Source organism: Homarus americanus, unplaced genomic scaffold (genome assembly GCF_018991925.1).
Source record: "Homarus americanus isolate GMGI-L3 unplaced genomic scaffold, GMGI_Hamer_2.0 scaffold14730, whole genome shotgun sequence".
In the NCBI taxonomy this organism is placed as follows: domain Eukaryota; kingdom Metazoa; phylum Arthropoda; class Malacostraca; order Decapoda; family Nephropidae; genus Homarus; species Homarus americanus.
This window is the reverse complement of record NW_024741462.1, coordinates 249564-270642: the sequence shown is the minus strand read 5'-3', so window position 1 is coordinate 270642 and position 21079 is coordinate 249564. Positions and strand designations below refer to the sequence as shown.

Here is a 21079-nt window from a genome sequence, read left to right as displayed (position 1 = left end):
ATTTCCATTATAATTACAGTACTGTAAGTATATACAGTACAGTACAGTACTCTATACGAGTCAGTGAAACTTGACAAAAAGGACATACTGTACCCACCATTAAATTTGAAGGCAGCATCAATGCCATAAGGAATACCTCTCCACATGTCCATGTCACGGGGGTAATCCAGCTCAACGTGCTGTATAGTTTCATCAAACCTGTTGATGGTGTTCTTATAAATATGATGAACATTATGAATAATAAAATGACTAATACTGTACTTCCTTGACTGATGTGATCTTAATTGGAAAATTTAATCTCATACCCTGACATGAAAGTTTTCAAATTCAAGAAGATTATGGACTAAATTGCCTTACCTGAAGACATGGCTTGTGATTATTTTTGTTTTGCCTACAAGTTAGTCCACCTGGTAATTTCAAATGACTACTAACCACACTAATTTCATCTGGCCAAAGCCAGTATAGTGTTGTATGTCAAATTAAGTCCAGTGAAAAGAGAAATTGGGTCCTACAGGGCCAGCAGATACAACACACAGACTACTAGGCCAAGCAAAATAAGTGGCTAGCACTACATTCGACTGAATATGCCTGCAAGGTGCTTGGCAGTGGTGCATTTCTCACTCGCCTCTTGCTGCCATAAAATGGGATCACATACATCAATATTCTACTTCAACATTTACAATTATGATAACAATAATAGTAAAATCTTTTAATGATTACATACTGGATATTTCAACATATGAATTAACAGGCTTTCTCCTCCATTTAGTGCATAAGTTTTTTGTATTCTAAATTGCTCATGACTACAAAACTTAATTTTATGTATCCCATGCAATAAGGAAAGACAGTACTTACCTCCAGTACATTGTGTCAGCAAACAAATAAGTTCGGCCATTGTATCCCCAGACAAACGCTGCGTCTATCTTCTTCAGGTCCTCGGGTAAGCCCAGATGTTTAAGCCTCCCCACCTTCAGTAGCTGGTGGTTCCCAAGACAAACGTAGTATTTATCCCCTGCAGAAGAGAGAATAGTGAAATGCAATTATGTAACACACTCAAGAATGCACTGTTTATGTACACTGGTTGTATACCATGGTCTCTGTACACTGTAAACCTGTGTTCACCATATGTATGCTTAACTGTATACATGTACCTGCACTGTCTATATACTGTACTGTACTGTATATATATGCTGGACCAACTGTAAACTTGTATCTTGATTTGACTGAATATCTATGTACTGGTATTTATCTAGTGTCCATGTACAGTAAAGATCCAAACTTCTACAGTACCTTGGCAGTGCAAGGTATTTTGTAATCTATGAGTATTTTCATGGTAATAATAATTCAACAGTTCTCCCTAAACTCTACGAGCTGTGACATATTAACTCACCAATGAAGAACACAATGTTAGCATCGTGGGCTCTCTCATACACAGCATCAATATGAGTTATATTTTTTGGCAGCATTGACCAGAATCGCGTAATCTCAGCAGGGTAATTTGGCCTCAAATTTCCAGCTGAATCTAAACGCCAGAAATACTGAAACAAGAAGGAGATAAATGTTTCTTATTGAAATTATCTGTTTCCTTTACTAAACATATCTTTTTCTTTTGACAAGTTATGACAACAGATATAACAAAATATATTTAACAATAGATCTCAACTAATGCCTCAAGTCCACTGACCTTGCCCTTAAATATATATATTTCTCGTCTTATCACAGATATGGAGTCATAATTAGTATCACATGTGTCTGGCTTCCCTTTATTTTTACGAGGTTTAATTGGCTTCTTGGTGACGGGAGGCTTGGTGGGCGCTGGTCGAGGTGTTGACGGTGGTGTCGGGCTCGGATAACTTTCTTGATGCCAGTTTTCATCCACACCTGAGAACAATGTAAAGTTTAACTCCATCACCATCATGTTATATTAAAGTCCAACAATGAGAATCATAATTTTTGTAGTCCCCCCTGATGCTGCTAGTTCAGTTCTTCCTTAAATTCATAAAAAAAGAAGAGTGTATGATTTACACAGATGCCATTCTTTTACAGCATAAAAATATTTGCAATAAAGAAATAATGGACATAAAATGAACAAGGAAGATTCTTACTGGTAAATTGACATATTCTAACAAGTTTGATGAATACAGTAATTATTAAATATCACAATAATGATAACCAAACTGTTGCAGAAGAAAAATGGAAGGGGTGATTTCTGTAGAGTTTCTCAGGTACTGTACTTTTGACACTGAAATTTTCACCAGAGAATAAATGGGGTAAGTTGTATACTGTACTTGATGAATGATGATTTAATGACTTCCATTAATTCCTAACATCCATCTTAGTTATTGGTTATACTTCGTTATAAGCAATCAGTCATTACCTTTAATAATTATTAGGATAGGGTTCACAGTTATGGGCAGATAACTGCAAAAACATTTATTCCACAAGGAGTCATACACTGAATCACAATAAGCATCAACATAAGTCATTCCCCCCCTCCCCCCCCCCCCAAGTTGGGTTATGTGAGGTGGGCCTAATGCAAACCCTCACATAAACCTATCTTATAAATATAATAATTTTGTTGTGAAAATCTGCACACATTTATTCTAGACAAAAAGATAATAATACATGTTTAAATGGTTGTAAACAATAGTTCTGTACACATTACCATCTAACACTGATGAGCATAATCTCCACCACTCACCATACAGCTCCTGAATGCCTCGGACGTCATCTTCAGGTAAGCGGAAGGTGGTGGGGAACTTGATGAGGTAGGGGCTCATGAGGGCTCCTTCGACATCTGAGTGGTAGAGACCAAGTGCATGGCCAAGTTCATGAGCAGCTGTTATGAAAAGACTCACTCGCTCCCAAGCTATGGAAAAATATTCACAAGTTGTCAGTAATATTGTACAATACAATACACATATACAGTAAACATCTACAGCAATAACTTAATACATGTAGTGTAAAGTATACCTGTACAGTATTTCCCTTTTATTACCTTATACATTTTTATGTGAACTTAAAGTACAGGTATAGTACAGTATTATACACTACCCCTTTCATGATGGATCTCCTTATGCTGATCAAATAATAATGCTGTAAAAGTCACAATACAAATTTATATTATTTCTTATATTGGTTCAGTAAAGGATATATGTATATCACAGTGTAAGAGATCCATGAAAGATAAGCAAAACTATTCATTGTTTATAATCATTATTTTAGGTGGTGGTGTGACAGACAAGTTATATAACAAGAACTCACTATTGTTGGAGTCCTTGTGTTGTTGCCAAGGTTCTTCATCATCAAAGTGCATGTCTCCACCAATACCCCAGCCAGGGTAGAAGGCATGTGCTAGGGTGCGGCCCGGACCGTCAAAGGGATACCCATCACCGTGGTAGCTCCTGATCACGAACAATCATGTTAACTTATCAATGACAGGACTGTATTAAGTCTCTCTATGTCACTCTCCCAAAATTAATTTAGATCATCAAACTCTAATATCTTCCAGTACTTTTCATTTAGCAATAAAATCTTATTAAAATAAATTACCCCCTGTATTAATAACACTATTTCATACAACATTAAGATACAGTAGCTAATTGGTGTAAAGTGTTTTGATATCGGAGAAATCTACCATAACACAAGATAATCCAGCATCAGCACTTGTGTATGTTTAAACACATTTACAAGCTCGTACAAGCCTCATACTTGCTGAGGGTTTGAATGAAAGGCAAGTGACTATATGAACAATTAGTAAGCTGACATCTGACTAAGAAAGTAAATAAGTATACTCTAAGTTTATGCTGTAAGTAAACATGACGAAGGTGACAGGGCAATATAACATTTAATAACTAACTAAAGAAAAATGGAAAAAAATACCCATCACATACGTTTTGAAGTCAATGATGATGTCTGCATTCTCAGGTTGGTGTTCAAGTTCCATAAACTGAAGTTGAGAAGCTCGACCCCAAACCTGAATGATGAAAATTACCAATAATTTAATAGCATTCTCTTTTTTGGCATTTTAAGGAGGACCACACATCTCATCTTCACCTGTATATTGTAGTTTAGTTTTGTAATGACCAAAGTAAACATTCAAATCCCAAACAAGCCTAACTTCTCTCTCTCTCTCTCTCTTTCAATAATTTGCATGTTAACACCATAGTCCAACAGGCAGGTAAAACCCAATGTAAGTTATATATTATATTTGATACAACACTTTCCAGCTATTCATCTGCAAGTACAGTACAGTATTGACAAATTGTTCTGTTTTGATTTACTTAGTGCCCTTGGTTACCTTGGCAACATGTTCTGGTGTCATCATTCCAAACATTATCCAGAATAGGACCAAGATATTGTTGTTTCAGTATAATAAATGTAGTATATTTTACTATGTTTCTGTGGATACTTTTAAACCCTGCTAAATTGACAATTAGCCCTGCCAGATGGCATAATAAATTCACTAGATTTAATGGGAAAATCAATAAAATTACAACACTGGACAACAGGTAATGTGCATGATTCCTTTAGGCATCAGATAAGCCAGAATATGGTTGTAATGTAGCTTAACAACACTCGGACAAACACTCACTATCCTCACTTCTATCTGAGTGCAATCTTGACCACTAAACTTATTACAACAAAAAGATAACACAAAAAATATCAAGTTTAACTCACATGCTAAGTTTAACCTTAATGACATCACCCATCTGACTCACAAGGTTGACAGACAGGCAAAACACACGTAAACAGATCAAACCACCACTTACAGGGCTGCAAGGGTATTAGTATCAAGTGTCATATAATGTACTGTACTGGCAGAGAAAATGTTGTGACTCCTCAATGACAGTAAGTTTCAGCAAGACACCAAGAAACAAATATCGTACTATTGTATTGGTAGTTTGGAAATAATACTAGACCATGAAATAAAAAAACAAGTATAGTATATTTACACTTGATTTTTTTTTTTCGTAATTCATTGTTATTTCTCAACTTTATAACTGGAGAAGTGAAAATAATGGGAAATATCAAATAACTTTTCATGAAAAAAAAATGTTATCACTTGGTTTTCTCTCCACCTATTAACACCATTCTCCTTAACAGTAGCTTCCTGTCTCTCATTGCCAGGTTTTTTTTTATCTTTCTATCCTTATCTCTCACTAGCAGGAAGTTTGATCTCTCTCTCTCTCTCTCTCTCTCTCTCTCTCTCTCTCTCTCTCTGGCAGGTAGTTGAATCTAGTTATTTGTGTCTTTGTATGTCATCTGTTTCTCCCTATAAAGTAGTCACTGTCACTCACCTCTGTAGCCAGCCTAAACTCTCTCTGTATCTCCCAGCGGGTGAGGTCGTCAGTCCGGCCAGTCTTCTCCCGGATCCTGGTTGGGTAGGCTCGGATCCTGCATAAAAAAATAAGCTCATGTTAATCTTGGTTTATTTATGTACTTTACTCTTCAATGTATGTGTGTGTGACATTAGGTAAATTAGGTAAGTAAATCATGTACACTAATACAACATTGTTAAATATTATTCCTTACTGACAGAAACAGTAAGATCGGTTACTGTAAAATATTTCATCCTGAAGACATAATAAGATTCTACATAAATACACACAGACTGACTTTAAAGAACACCTGCACTTTGACCTTGAGCAACAGGGTCAACACAAAAGCTATTTGGGGCCAACAATGATCCAATAAACATACTGTTGAAAATCTTTTGGTGTTTGTTAAGATAAGATGAATCAACTGAACATTAGACACCCCCAGCTTATTTTACCGAATGATTAACTATTACCTTAGGATGGAATAAGATAGAACAGGATAGTATTAGGAATATGTAGATGTTATTATTGCAAAATTTACACAAGTAAGAATATAATAATAATACCCAAAAGACATTAACTATTTTATCCCTGTAACCTACCTTTAATAAGTTACCTTGCATTTGCTTTTAATTACCTGGTCAATTGATGTTTATTTAATTCATTACTACGAATAACAACATCAATTTGTATGTCCTTTATTGTCTAGTGACCTGCTGATGTTTTAGGGTAGGTTTACAGAATACATGACTTGGTTACCTTAATGTTTATATACAAAGTGGCTGACTGGATCCATATGCTGTATATCTATACCTCATTATGTAATCATCTTTAGCACAAAAAATACGGGGGGGGGGAGGAGGAACAAGAACATTGGGGTAAAATCACGAAAATGGGAAAAAATCACGAAAATTAGGGAAATCACGATAATAGGAAAAAAAAACACGAGAATTGGGAAAATCACTAAAGGAATTACAGTTATCTGTGCTTTAACGTTAAAATAATTACCCAGGCGAATGAGGTCCCAGGAATGGAGAGGTCAATACCGACTGGCTCTAATCATGTGAGTCTACAGCATAACTCAGGTGCAGAAAGGACAATAATAATCAAACTTGGCAGACACAATCATCATGATACTCTAAATCTGATATACTATTCCAGTTAAAAGATTATAGGAATAGAGTGTGAATGGGGAGACAATGTAAACGTTGGCACCTCACTCGAGTGCAGTCCAGCTATTACGGCTGTACAGTAACCACCATTTCATTTTACTATACAGCTTTGTGTTTGCATTCCCCATATATGACTTTTACAGTTAATATTACCATGTGAGTCTGATGACAACAGTTACTTAGTAAAAGACGTTCAACCCGGAATTAGGGTGCGGGTGGTGTAGTCTAATGTAAACAAACCATCTTGAAAGCTTAAACGGAGGAGTGAATCATCGGCTCACCAACCTCCTGCTCCAGTTGTTTGTATGAAGTCTATCCATATTACCTCTTTTTTTATATGATTATAAAAGAACCATATAGAACAAACTGTATTCCAATGCCGTGTGGTCTAGCTGCACGTAACAGACTATATAGCAATACGTATGGTCTCTTGCAACGATTCTTATACAGTATTACAAAGTTATTCTTGGTCTCTGTGAACTTATTATAAGTAATTATCGATATATATATACAGTATATATATATATATATATATATATATATATATATATATATATATATATATATATATATATATATATATATATATTTATTTATTGTATGTATATCCCATAACACACGAAAGATCCATAAAACAAGGTCAACGTCACACGGGCCACACAAAATATGCTAATATCAGAGACCATTGACCTTGGGGATGTAGTAAAGAATTTTATACGAGACACTTCCCTATGTGATAATTAAAAAACATGGAATAGTCAAAATTTCATCAAAAATCTTATATATTCTTCAATATAACAGCTAAAGATCCCTTCAGCAAGTAATAATTAAATTAGATAAACAGTCCAGACAATTTACAAAGAATATAATATCATTAGAGAAATATTTGTCTCCATCAATTAATGAGAAACAGTTTCCTGAATAACGGAAGGAAACACATACAGTTCTCGTGACTCACTAACACGGGAGATGTGGGTCACAACCCTCCTTCAGCCACGACGGTTCAGCTCCTGAGACTAACGAACATTTCACACAGACAAGACAATCATGATGACGGACATAACTATTACCAACACAGTCCGTTAATACGGCTGTCGTACCTGTATCTACGTATTATAAAAGGGGGGGGGGAGGCATGAAGACGGGAGCCCCAAGTGTCTAATGGGCAACCTGCATCCCACAGTTGTATTCGAGTATTGTATTGTTTTATAGTACTGTACTGTATGCTAACTTCATGGGTTTTAACCTACCTAAATTTGCATACTGTTTATTTGGTTAATTTGGGTAGGTTATGGTAGTTCATTTGGGTTTGACTGGTTCGTTTTGCAGGTTTTGAAGTCCATGACACCATAGCTGTCCTCAACAACCACCACAATTCCTTAACTTATTGTTCATTTAGTGGAATAAAGATGGTATATCCATAGTGTGTCCTGGTCGTAGAGTTCTGTTCTTGATGTCTACAATGACCGCCTAAATGTCCTACAAAAATTACCATTTTAAATTAGCCAAAACACCTGCCTGGGTGAGAGGAGTATCTGGTTACTCTTTGTTTATCACCGTCAGCGCCCATGGCAGATAGTAGAGATGAACCAAGGCAAGACAAGGGTCCACCATAACAAACACTCACTGTTTTGTAGGTCGTGGTCCGTGATGCGCAGTTCGCTTAACACGCATGCGCACTCCACCACACTATAAGCCACCCACAGAAACAGGCTAATGCTTCGTTTACATGAATACTTCCACAATTTTATTACTGTTTATAAATATTCTTTTCTCCATTAAATAACTCGAGTTACAGACAGGCAGCTCCAAGATGAGTATGTGTAGTGAAGTTGGTAAGATTGTTTTTTTTAATCTGGTAATAGATTCTGTTTTCGCATCTTACAAGGCGTTTAACATATATATATATTTATACCCATTTACCGTTAAATCTATTACACATACAATAATCTTATAAATAGAAACAAGAGTATTTAGTACGGTTTCTCGTCTTCAAATGTTTAATATCAGAGGAAGTGTTAATCTAACCTAACCTAACCAACTAATCAAACAAAACCTAACTAACCAACAATACAACATAACCAAACTTAACTCGCCAAACCTAACTAACCTAAACTGACCAAATCTAAGTAACCTAATCTAAACAAACCGAACTAACCAACAACATAACCTAACCAACTTTCCAGCTAAGTACAGTAATTATAGCTATCAACAATACCTACAGCTAAAATTAACAGCATCTACAGCTAAGGACATCATTTACATCTAAGAACAGCAGGATCCCCAGCTAACAAGGGAGTGCCTGCAGCTGTGAGTAACAGTGCCTGAGTGTCCCTGTGTCTCTTACCACTGTGAGAGGTGCCAGCCTGGGTCATGACGTCATCACCGCCAGTCACCACCATTTAATGATTGGCCCTTTGTGTGTGTATGTGTGCTTACTTGACTGTGTGTGCGTATGTGTTGTGTGCTTATCTGACTGTGTATGTGTGTGACTTGGCATGTGCGTAGCTCTGTACGTAGGTTCACTGTGTATTGTGCCTGGTAACTCCGGTATTCGTGGTTTGCCTAAAATTCCTTGTCTGTGTGTATTCGTGTCGACTTGGTGTGTGTATGTTTGTGCAGGTGAGAGTGTACGTGCTTGAAAGGATGTTTATGTCTGTGTTCTTGTAGTGCTGAAGTATGCGTGTGTGTTACGTACGCCTGTTTGTACGTACTAATGTGTATCCTTGTGAGTCCAGTTCGTGGTACTCTCCCAATACTGTACTGCACATTGTCCCCAAAACATAAACATTTCCTACTACTTAACGTTCTTACCATAATTTATACTTTTAATATTTATTTATTTATTTATTAAATATCTACAACTTCTAATACTAATCTTGCTATTTATTGGGCTCACCTGTTAAGAATAGTGAAAACAAAAACATGGTGCTAAATATTGCTAAAAACAACAACAACAGGGATTATTTTAACTTCATACCTGTATAGTGCACCCTGCAGATTGTTAATTATTTTGATGATAATATATTTTACTAATTGCTGTGATACTGCAAGATACATCCGTTTTATATAATTTATCTATATTATTAATATTCAGTTATCGCATGGAGTTACGATATCACTGCCATAAGTTCATTAAAATATATTTATCTAATAGTTTTATCAATTTTTTTAGGATTCAATTAAGATGTCACTATCATAAGTTCATCTCATAATGTATCTACATTTATTTCAAAATGTCAATAATTATTTTTAACTTTGTTTTAGTCTCCCATCATATTTAATTTCCCGTTCTCTGTAGCAGAATTTTTCCCTTAATATTGTAAAAATATATCGTAACATCATCCCATTTATTTCATTTTATTCACAATTTGTTAGATTATTACATCAATAATGTTTTTTTTAGATACTTACATGTGTAAATGATAAATAGGTGTTTATTTACTGAAAGAAGTCTCCGGTGTCTGTGACATTTCTAATTAAATTTTATGAGCACCAAAACTCATTCATTTATTCACTTCATTTTGTTAATAATGATTTATAATCCTCTAAAAAATAACTTATTTATTATATTCATGTTCTTTTGTAAATAAGGGTTAAATAAATACAGAACATGTAATTTATTGTTTTATTGGAGTACACAAGGCTCGTCACGGCCAACAACTGGGTCCAGGATTCATGTGAAATAAATCCAAACCATGCCATTGAGACTAGTTAAGCCTTACACCCAAACACTTTATTTCCAGGACAAAATTACAGGTACAGGTTCAAATACAGATAAAAGTTCAAATATAGTGCACGTTTATATACAAGTTACAGTTCTATCAAGTTCATTATATCTCTGAATTATATTTACGCATCACTAGAACTTGTACGTGGCTGTATACATATACCATGAGCGCTGAGGAAAGTGTACACACGCATTACAAGAGAGAGAGAGAGAGAGAGAGAGAGAGAGAGAGAGAGGTGAGTATAAAGTGAATAAGATGAGGTTAGTCCATTACATTGATGAGTCATAACCGGTTTTGTATTAAAGAAAATGGGAAATACTCCCCTTTACAATAATGGAGACTACAGTACATCACTCTAAAGAAAATGGTAAAATATAAAATAAAACATATACGTACACACATAAAAAGATAATATATCCACATAGTTGTCTTATATTCGCCATTAATGAAGAAAATGCGATGAGATGTCCATATTGAAGAGGAGTGAAGGAATGAAGAAAATTATATAAATGGTAAGCAACAGAGAGGGGGTCGCTAACAGTGGACAACAGAGAGGGGGTCGCTAACAGTGGACAACAGAGAGTGGGTCGCTAACAGTGGACAACAGAGAGTGGGTCGCTAACAGTGGACAACAGAGAGGGTCATAACAGTGGACAATAACAGTGGACAACAGAGTAAGTGGACAACAGAGGTCGCTAACAGTGGACAACAGAGGGTCGCTAACGGTAGACAACAGAGAGGTCGCTAACAGATGGACAACAGCAGAGAGAGGTCGCTAACAGTGGACAACAGAGGTGTAACAGTGGACAACAGAGGGTCGCTAACAGTCGGATGGACAACAGAGGGTCGCTAACAGTGGACAACAGAGGGTCGCTAACAGTGGACAACAGAGGTCGTAACAGTGGACAGCGAGGGTCGTAACAGGTGGACAACTGAGGGTCGCTAACAGTGGACAGCAGAGGTCGCTAACGAGTCGGACAACGTAACAGTGGACAGAGGGGTCGCTAACAGTGGACAACAGAGAGGGGGTCGCTAACAGTGGACAACAGAGAGAGGGTCGCTAACAGTGGACAACAGGGGGGGGTCGCCAACAGTCACCAGCTTCCACCAGACCATATATAGCGTTGTTTCTCTCATCAGGGACTCGTGACTGTATACACCACCAGCCACCAACACTACTGTAACTATTCATCTCTTCTTGTCTCTTAATTTAACTCGATCTTGTCTCACCTTCTTTCTATATATCCCTATTTATTTTAATTCTTGTCATTTCGTGAGAGAGAGAGAGTGAGTCATCACCAGTCCAGTTCTTTACCAGACAGAATGGCAGTCGACCTCCATCCTCATCCTCCTCTCCTCCCTCTCACCATCTTCCCTTAGTTAGCTCCTCATTCCGTCCTCTTTCTACCCTTCTCTCCCTCCCATCCCCTCGCCAGCTCTCTCTTTATCCTCTTCTCTACTTTAAATCTCTCTCTCTCTCTCAGCCACAAACTTACAGACACATTCTAAAGACAGGAGGCATGGCTGGCATGTATGGTATGGTGATCGACAGACTTGATATCCAGGTGTAGTGACGGTGGCAGATTCCTGGCAGGCTGAGCTTCCTGTGTGCTGACAGGCAGACTACTGATCTTCAGGTGCAACGGCAGTATAGGCTGGACGGCGTGGCAGGACAGGGTGGGCGGCCAAGAGCTGGAGTGGTGTGTGTGTGTGTGTGTGTAGGGGGCAGGGAGGTCACTCACTCAAGGAGGTTGTGATGGAAGGGCAGCACATCACATCCAAGTTGAGTGAGTGACCCAACTGTCCAGAAGTGACACGCGATCCTCACCCTAACTCATTCTTGCAACACTTATTTTACTAACTGTACCTGCGTTCTTTACCCTAAACTACTTACCTAAATCTCACTCTTAATTATTTTCACCCTACTTACCTCTGGCTCTTTCAACCTAATTCACACCCTTATTCCTTCACCTTCTCACCCTTAAATACCAAAAGTTCTTCACTGGTTAGTAAATTGACAAGTGAGGAGAGAAGATAAGCGTAATCAAAACGTAAAAACAAATTTAACTTCCATTACGCCTGTTCATAAATCCACTAAGAACTATGGGTTACAGTACTGTATTGAGACCTTAGTTAAAATGTAAACAAAGCGAGTGCTTGAAGGGGCAGTTTTAGCCTTAGCTGTTGAAGACCCGTCCACAGATTTTAACTTTAAAAATTATTTTAAATGGAAGGCGCGAGAAGGCAACGAGTCAGTGATACGCCGATAATTTAGCAGTCGTTATTAGGTTGAGGATTAAGTGAATCAGTGAGATGCATCCTCACACATCCGGTTAGGGGAAGCATTAAACGCAAAAAAAATCTTTGAAAATCCGGGTAGTGTGTGAGTGTGGCAGCCATGATGCCCTCGGCCACTATCGCGCGGGCATCCTCGCTTGTGGCAAAAATGGCGGGAGAAGGTTACATCACTTCTCTTTATGTTCGTTTTCACATTAACACAAGGGATACACACGACAAAAATATTTACTGACGCAAACACAAAATGAGGAACTGAGTAACAAACTATCGGAAGCAGAGTAAAACAGACCACGAAATCTTTCAAGTTTACATTTATCTTCATTTTAAGTCATTCAAATGATACACAGGACAAAGCTCCTTAATACCAAAACATAATATACAAAATAAGCCACAGTGCAAAAGGAACTGAATAAGACGCAAAATCCTTCCATGTTTACATTTATCAAGGCGGTGGTATCGGAACACAAGGACTGCTCACACTGCACCAGGCGCCTCGACGTTACGTGCAGGGAGGGTGAGGGAAAGATATTTGCCTAAAGTGATAGTATCCAACCTACTTATCCACTTAAAACAACTCCTCCAAAAGTAGTCCCGGAGAAATTTGGCGCGTTCAGCTTACTCAGGTGCAGAATATAACCATAAAACTAAGGAGTGGAGGAAGCAAGTAGAGTGCGCGCCAAAAAAACAATTTCCCGCGCTTTTCTGGCAATACCCGGGAGCATAGCGCCAACGAGAGCGGCGGCGGTGTGGGTCAAAGTGGGGAGGAGGGGGGGGGAGGGTGGTGGGGAGAAGACCAGCAGCTCTGTGACGTCACATCCGGTGTGGTGGGGGGAGATTGATGAAGAGTGTGATGGTGGTGCTGCTGGTGGTTGGTTATATTTAGATGCCTAATTTTCTTTTCAGTCTCAACCCACAACATATTGGCGTCTCTACCAGCCTGACCCGGACTCACGCAGCGCTGAGAACACCCACTAACTTTCCTTCATTACTCTCTCTTACAGACATGGACAGAGAAACAAAACCCCCCCCACAATATCCAATAAATATCCAGCACAAATATTCTCGAAGATCACGTTAAGGTGAGACTAGGTTTAAGTAAGGATTTAGGTTAGGTTAGGTTAAATAAGGATTTGCTTTAGGTTAGGTTACACTAGGTTAGGTTAGGTAAGATTAGGTTAGGTAAGGTTTTGCTTTAAGTTAGGTTAGGTTAAGTACGATGTTGTTCACTCCCAGCGAACACTTGTAACACTCTGGTGGTAACAAGTGGTGTTACGACCTTGATGGCACTGAGGTAAACCCTACAGTGCCTCAACCACAGCTAACACCACCACACATACCACACCACCACATGTTAGTAGGTGGCATCTACTGTCACCATCATCCTACAATCTAGAAATCCTACAGAACCATCCTGTAAGCTCACCGTCCTACCAACACTACTACAGGCGGGCTGATGCCGGAGGGAGTCACAAATGTCAGATTCAAGCACAGGAACACAGAGAAAGGTTAACACATCAAGAGAGATATGACGGGATGTGTTAACTAAGTAATGTGTCAACCACTCGAGTGATAGTTACACCCATGCCTGCTGAATAAATACTTAAATATGAATAACAAATGTTTTTAGTGGTGTTAATTTTTTCCAGTTAAAATTAGTCAGTTTTCTTTATCTAGAAACAATAACATGTTAAGTATCAATTTGATGACGTCAGTGTATTGTTTTGATGGATAATCTGTATTAAAACACTCAATTAATATATTTTTAACAGGTTTCTTGGGTTATTTGTCGTTAAATCGACTTTACTGTCTCAATACCTATTCTGACCTACTTGCTCTGAACCAATGTGAACTTGTATGGTAATTTTACTGAGTATCGAAGCTTTCAAATTTACTTCAAGGAACAAATTCAGCGTCGAGAAAAGAGAACAATTGGTTGTAAGTCACAGTCATAAGGATCACTGGTCATAATATTGACAACTTGTAACTACTGTATACTCTCAACTACACAGAGGGGAAGCAGACGATAATTGTTGACACTAACTAACCCGGTACCTGCGCTCTACTGTATAAATATTGAGAATTTCCACATCAGTTCGCACTAACAGTTACTGACTGTTGAGGTTGTTTGTTAACAGTTACCGAGAGGTGATGACAGGTTCTCGTACCTGACACCTGACATTCTCTCACCTGCCATGAAGTGAGGAGTGAAAAGAATTTGAGTGATGGATATATGAGGGCGAGGGTGAGAGAGAGGCAGGGAAGGAAGTAAACAAAAATCTACTATAATGGCAATATCAAGTATCCTTCAGAAAATGAATGTTCTTTACCCCGGCGGAGGCGTTGAAGGCGGGGGCGTCCTACTTGGTATAACGAGGTCACGGCTGGCCGAGTGAGGATGTGTTGTGCTGCCATGGAATGTTTACATCCTGACGTCACGGCATCCCAGTGTTGGGTTCCTCTCTCACCATGCAAGCTGTGGGTGCGATGTTGTTCTATGTGTTTGTGGAGGATATAACAAGACAGTAGAACTAAAAATGCCAGCGAAAAATAAAACCACTTAAGATTAGTAGTGTTCAACAAACATAAAAAACCGAATGGAAAAGAATAAACCAAGACATACGTAAAGAACTCACAAGCATATAAACTTAAACCCATTTGTTAATAAAAATAAAACACATGATCGGTTTGAGTGAGGTACAGCTGAAACACAATATGGAGAATAATCTAAAAGTTACACGCTGACAATGTAAACTGAGCCCTTGTTCCTGGCGGCGCGTGACGGTTCATAAAAAATCAAACTCGGCTATTGGCAGTCCATTACTCTCGTGGGGTAGTCATGTTGTGAAGTGATGATGGATAGAACGAAAAAAATGTCAGAACTGTGTTAAAATATTGATAGAAACATCAAGGGTACGGAATTCAAACAATGAGAGAGAATTCTACTTATTCGCTGGAATCATTATAGTGTTTATTAAAATCGATTTAACACGAAAAATTTGCATTAGCCTTCATATTCTAATCCCATATATAAAATAACACAGAACTAATAAACAAGAACATCAATATTCATGGAAAATTTTACAATACACTAAACCCTTCCTTCCAACCTAACCTTCACTCACAATTATGTATGAACGTGTGTATATCTCTTCAAGGTAATCTCACAAATTACTCATACATAGAACTATATCTCACTGGAAAGGTCTCGCATCAGGGAGTCCTGGTCACAAAAACTAGTGTGGACGGTGGGAGAGGCGGGCTGGCAAGATACAGTACAGTACCACAGGACGAGTATGCGCTTGTTTTGAGTCACGTAATTGTTACACGGTAGACGTTTGGAAATTTGTGAGTATTACCGGTATGTGACCAAACAAAATTCATCTCAATACACACAACTTGTGGCCTATGTTATGAAAAAAATATATACATATATACAAAATTAAAACAATGTCAACTGGCATCTGTATAGTACAGTATCACCATAATTAATAAATGCTAAAAACGTATTAGATGTAAAAAAAATATTCACATAAAAATACCAGGAAAAATCACAAAACTATAAAAATAACTCCTTCACTTCAGTACTCAAAAAAAAATTAATTCTAAAAATTAAAATTCCTTGACTGTGGAGTTAGCCCAGCTAAAACCAGTACCGTTCCCTCACCATGAAAAATTATATTCACCAGTATCTAATTTCGAGCAAAATCACAAGTGTGACTGGCTGGCAGACTGCTCTATGAACCAGAAACATCGTACCTGAACAAATGACGCCAGTAAACCGCACACGGACAACCCAAGAAGGTTTTTGTAGTGCGGGGTTGACGAGTGCATCCGCCTCTCCCACTTATTATCACACTCACTGAGCATATTATGATTAAACTAGAATATTTTGATAAGAAATATATAAAACAATTACTCTATCCCACACAGCAAATACGCGAAATTAAAGAAATAAAAATAAGTAAAAAAATAACTAGGTCATTAAATATAAAACCACGTACAAATATCAACTTTCTAGTGCTGAAAACTAGACAATTGAATAACGAAATGTTCATTCCGGCAATGAATGGTTGGCCAGGATGAAAATGGAGACAAAAGGCTGGTATTTTAGAAAATTAAGTCCACCCGCATCCTGGAGTCCAGTGTCCCGGTGTTCGCTACCACCCCTACCCGCTATCCTCACGCACGCTACGGGGTATTTACGAAGTCCCTTGATACTTCAAATCACACATCTTAGAATAATAGTACCGTATTCCCCCCCCCCCCCTTTTAAAATATAACTATATTCTATGCCACGTCTACTGTGATGTTTTAATTTTACCGGCAAGTGGAAATATATATAAAACCTTATTGTTGTTTGTGATGCGTTTATGCTAATTTTGCCTGGAAGTAAACCCTCCAGCGAACACGGTAAAGAATAGTGTGATATTATGAGATTCTTAACATAAATATAAAAAAAGCAAAGCAAAATATTTCTTGCATCAGTTAGTCATAATATTCACCAGAAGTTTTCTATTTTCTCATAACATTAACAAAGGAATCAACAGAAAGTTCCAGCCACACACACACATACATATATATGGAATTTTTCCAAGTGAAAATAAATTATTACCGCTATCCATAAACGTAATATTTCTGACGGATACAAAAATGCACAGGAAGACGAAAGCAGCGACACAACAAGATTACCGAACTCCTAGACGTACGAGTATCCGGGAAGCGTCACACCGGATTTACTGATATTCACACTATTCAGTAACATCGCTATACGGGTTTACATTGGTTCAATACCCTGTATATAGTGCGGGTAAATAATGGTAAAACAAGTATGAAATTCAACTGTACTTTTCGTCTTGGTAAGAATTAATTTAATAATGACATCACTTAAAACATTTCTCACGGCGTCTCCAGTAAATGGCTGAGTAACCACTAAAGGAGACACAAATAATGCAACGAATGCAATTACATTACCGTTAAATTACTTTCATTAAACAGTATCATCTCATTTCGTTGTCCTAAACCCGTGAAACATATTCTATGATAATGTCCACACTGACGATAAGAAAACTACCAGCAAAGACACGATGTCAGGAAATAGGTGCTGATGTTATGGAGTTACGACCATGAGAGACGTGAGCGATGGCGCGTGACGTCACATGCATGACGAAAGGACATGAAGCAGACGCCATGACAAAAGTGGTTACACAATGACGAGCAGCTTATTGGCGGGGAAACTGGTGGCTGCCTCACGTAGTGCGTCTCACACTATCTTTACCAGCTTCACTTTGTGCACCTCCCACTTTACCAGCTTCACTTAGTGCATCTCACAAACTCACCTCAACAACCGAGTCAATCTGGGGAGAAACTATATATTTTTGGCGATTCATGTAGCGGTTATAATATTATTACTGCACTCCGACACCTTAAGTCTTAACCACGTATTCAGTAAGTAAACACAATAGTCATCAATTTTTTTTCCCAATGCATTAGATCCCGTCACGTCAAAACTGCAAAATAATACTTTCAGAAACATAACTTTGATTGGATGCTATTCACAATTGTCTTAAACTCTTTTGTTCCAGCCTTACGACACGGCACGTCACATTAAATAAAATCTCATTTAGAACCTGTGAGTAAAATGATTACTTACAACAAATATATAAATTGAAATAAAAAATGGTTAAGTAACCAATAAAAAATATTCAAGATTGACGAAATTTGGTTAACTGCAAAAAATTTGTTTGTTAAAAAAAAGCCCACAAAATGTAACCTACAAACTGCATTCTTCACAAAAGTTCACGAAGATGCACTAAATTAATGAGTCCACTTACTTGGTATATACACCACATTCTGTATTAATATATTCAATAAAAATAGTTACAATACAAAAATGTGTCGCTCACTCAGGCCTAGTGGTCATACAGCTTATTATTACGAAGATTAGGATGATTTTATGAATATCTTACACGGACTACTGATCAGGTTGTGTTCAGATCTTTGTTTGGCGAAGTTACTTCATATTACCTATGGGTTAGACAAAAAATTACATATCATATTCAAAATTATAAAAAAATCAAATTATAAAAAATCACAACTATAAAAACAATCACAAGACTTACAAAATCATAAATCCAAAAATAACAACTAAAAAACGTCACAAAATAACTATATATGCAAAATATTGCAAAATATTCACTAAATACGGAAAAAAAAGTTACGAGAAGTTTGAGGTTGGGGGCTGGTTGGTGGTTGTGGGGAGGAGGGTAGGAGACTGCAGGCGCCAGGCAGCACGGGCTTACCATATAAGACCCTCCACACCACTTTAGCCAATCCATCAGAATGGTAAAACTGTCCCTTACCCCCAGCACTGTCACGCCGATAACAAAGTCACTCACTCATAAGACACACTCGATAAAACGCCCATCGCTACACTTCACAGCTGTACTAAAACGTCGCCACTGGTAATCGAGTGAACCAACTTAAAAAAAAACAACGATTAATACATGACATGAAGCGATGCGAAGGTTATGGTAAGGGGTAGGAGAGGGCGTGAGTGAGGAGAGAGCGTGGAGGGCCACCCACCGTCGCCCAGCGCAACCCTCGCCAGACTCCAGCTCTCCACCACCGCCTCACTGCCTGTCAACTAGACGCCGCCTCCACCCCTATGGTACCACCGCGTCATATCACCCAACTATTTTACCAACTTAAGTGTCCCGCGAGAGCCCCCACTCTGTTCTCTTGCACTGCCAGTACGTGTCGATATATCATTACACTTAAGATCTACCATAATGAACGACGGGACAACGAGAGACTGATAAAGAATCGTAAAGAGAGAGAGAGAGAGAGAAAGAGTTTTGTGGGGTTATCACTCTCAGCTGGTAACATCAGCCTCGGGCAAGTGTGGCGCCACCAATATTTGCGAGTTCTAGTTTTCGCGTCGCATAAACGAATACAACAGTTTTAACAATTGAACAAGTAGATGTGATGGAGATTGTTCGCGCGTCTAGTGAGAGAACTCTGAGAATTGTGCTGTGTTACCTCAGGCGAAGAGATGGAGGGAAGGATATTGGTGTAGGTGAAAATAAGTGTTATGTGTAGCAGTATGGAGCTAAATGGCGCCCATGCCCAGCTGATTAACAAGAGCAGGTCTGGTCGTCGCTGGCTACCTTCATATTCACTTGTCTACCCACACCACCCACACCATCTATATCTCACCCACATCACCCACTCACCTACCCACACCACCCACGCCATCTATATCTCACCCACATCACCCACCTCTCACTCACACCACCCACTCACCTACCCACAACATCCACCTCTCACTCGCACCACCCATCTCATTAAACTTCAATATTTAACCCACATAAGACTACTACAACTACACATAAACAACTAAATAATAAATAATATATACCAGTCATACTACACTCCCTCACATATCTATAATAAGTTTAGTAGATATAAATGTTCGTGCAGACAGACACACCGAATCATTAGACCCGAATGTTGAATGTAAAAAATATAACATTCAAGTGTAAAAAGAAAGAACCACGAATTGACGGATAAAATACGAATACAGTACCTCTATTTACAGTCTATTTCGTCCCTTGGTTAGGTTAGGTTAGGTTAGCATTAGGGAAAGAAGAGGGATGAAGCACACGGCCCTGCATCACCCCCAGGGAACTCATATGCAGTCGTGTAAATAAACAAACCGTATAATCAACACCATAAAAAACAGAAAGGGAGGGTGTGTGAGGGTGAGGGAGGGTACAAAAAATGAGGGAGAAGGTCAGAGAGGGAAAGGAGGATGTGGAAGGGTTAGGGAGGGTAAAGAATTGAGGGAAGAAATTAGGGGGAGGGGAAGAGTGACGGGGAATGTGAGGGAGGGAGGGAGGGGATCCTGTTGGGTGAGGGTGATGGTGGGAGGAAAGAAGTGCCTGTAGGGTAGAGGAGGGAGGTGCCATATGAGGGGGAAGGGGGGGTCCAAGGGGGAGGGGTGATAATCAAGGGAGAGAACGGTGAGGTCTAAGGGAGGAGAGGTGCCAGGAAAGGGAGGGGGGGGGTGCCAAGCGAGGGAGGGAGAACGGAGAGAGGGAGGGGCGTGGTTGGGTAGGAATGCCAGGGGGTCCCGCGGGATGTGAGGGCCTTTCCTCCGCCCCTCCAGCCCTCAAAGTTCACACCGGCCGTTGTCCTTTTATGACGGGATGGTTTAGTAGTCCGCTCACTGAGGGAGACGGGTCTATAAGCTGAGGGCTGAGGCCTGAGGGCTGGCTATAGGATACCCACATCCACAATCACCAACGACCTCGTGGGCATCGGTGTCAATAGTGCCGTGGGCTAGTGGTCAGGCTGGGGGCTAGTAGATAAACCGGGGCTAGTAGCTAGGCTGGGTGCTAGAGGTTGGGCTGGGGTGCCATAGTTGACCAGCACCGAGAGCCTCGTGGCTGACCAAGCCACCACCTCTACACCCTCATAGATTCTCCAAACACCCTCCACCCAGTTCTTTTTACCACTCAATCTTGCTGCCTCCACCCACACACCTTCTGTTACCTCC

At 39.0% G+C, this 21079-nt stretch overlaps 1 protein-coding gene across 11 annotated transcripts in view; it reads right to left on the bottom strand.

Annotated features, from left to right (window-relative positions):
* Positions 1-21079, bottom strand: part of LOC121875913 (matrix metalloproteinase-2-like) — a 106687-nt gene that overhangs the window by 9630 nt on the left and 75978 nt on the right. For 4 of the 11 annotated variants that reach the window (XM_042380660.1, XM_042380659.1, XM_042380667.1 and 1 more), the window contains 8 exons: positions 5301-5397; positions 3894-3976; positions 3265-3404; positions 2702-2869; positions 1685-1881; positions 1391-1538; positions 856-1012; positions 98-198 (listed from right to left, as the gene is read on the bottom strand). In XM_042380660.1, coding sequence (XP_042236594.1) covers positions 98-198; positions 856-1012; positions 1391-1538; positions 1685-1881; positions 2702-2869; positions 3265-3404; positions 3894-3976; positions 5301-5397 — 1091 coding nt within the window. The other 7 variants (XM_042380664.1, XM_042380665.1, XM_042380669.1 and 4 more) reach the window with 7 other exon arrangements.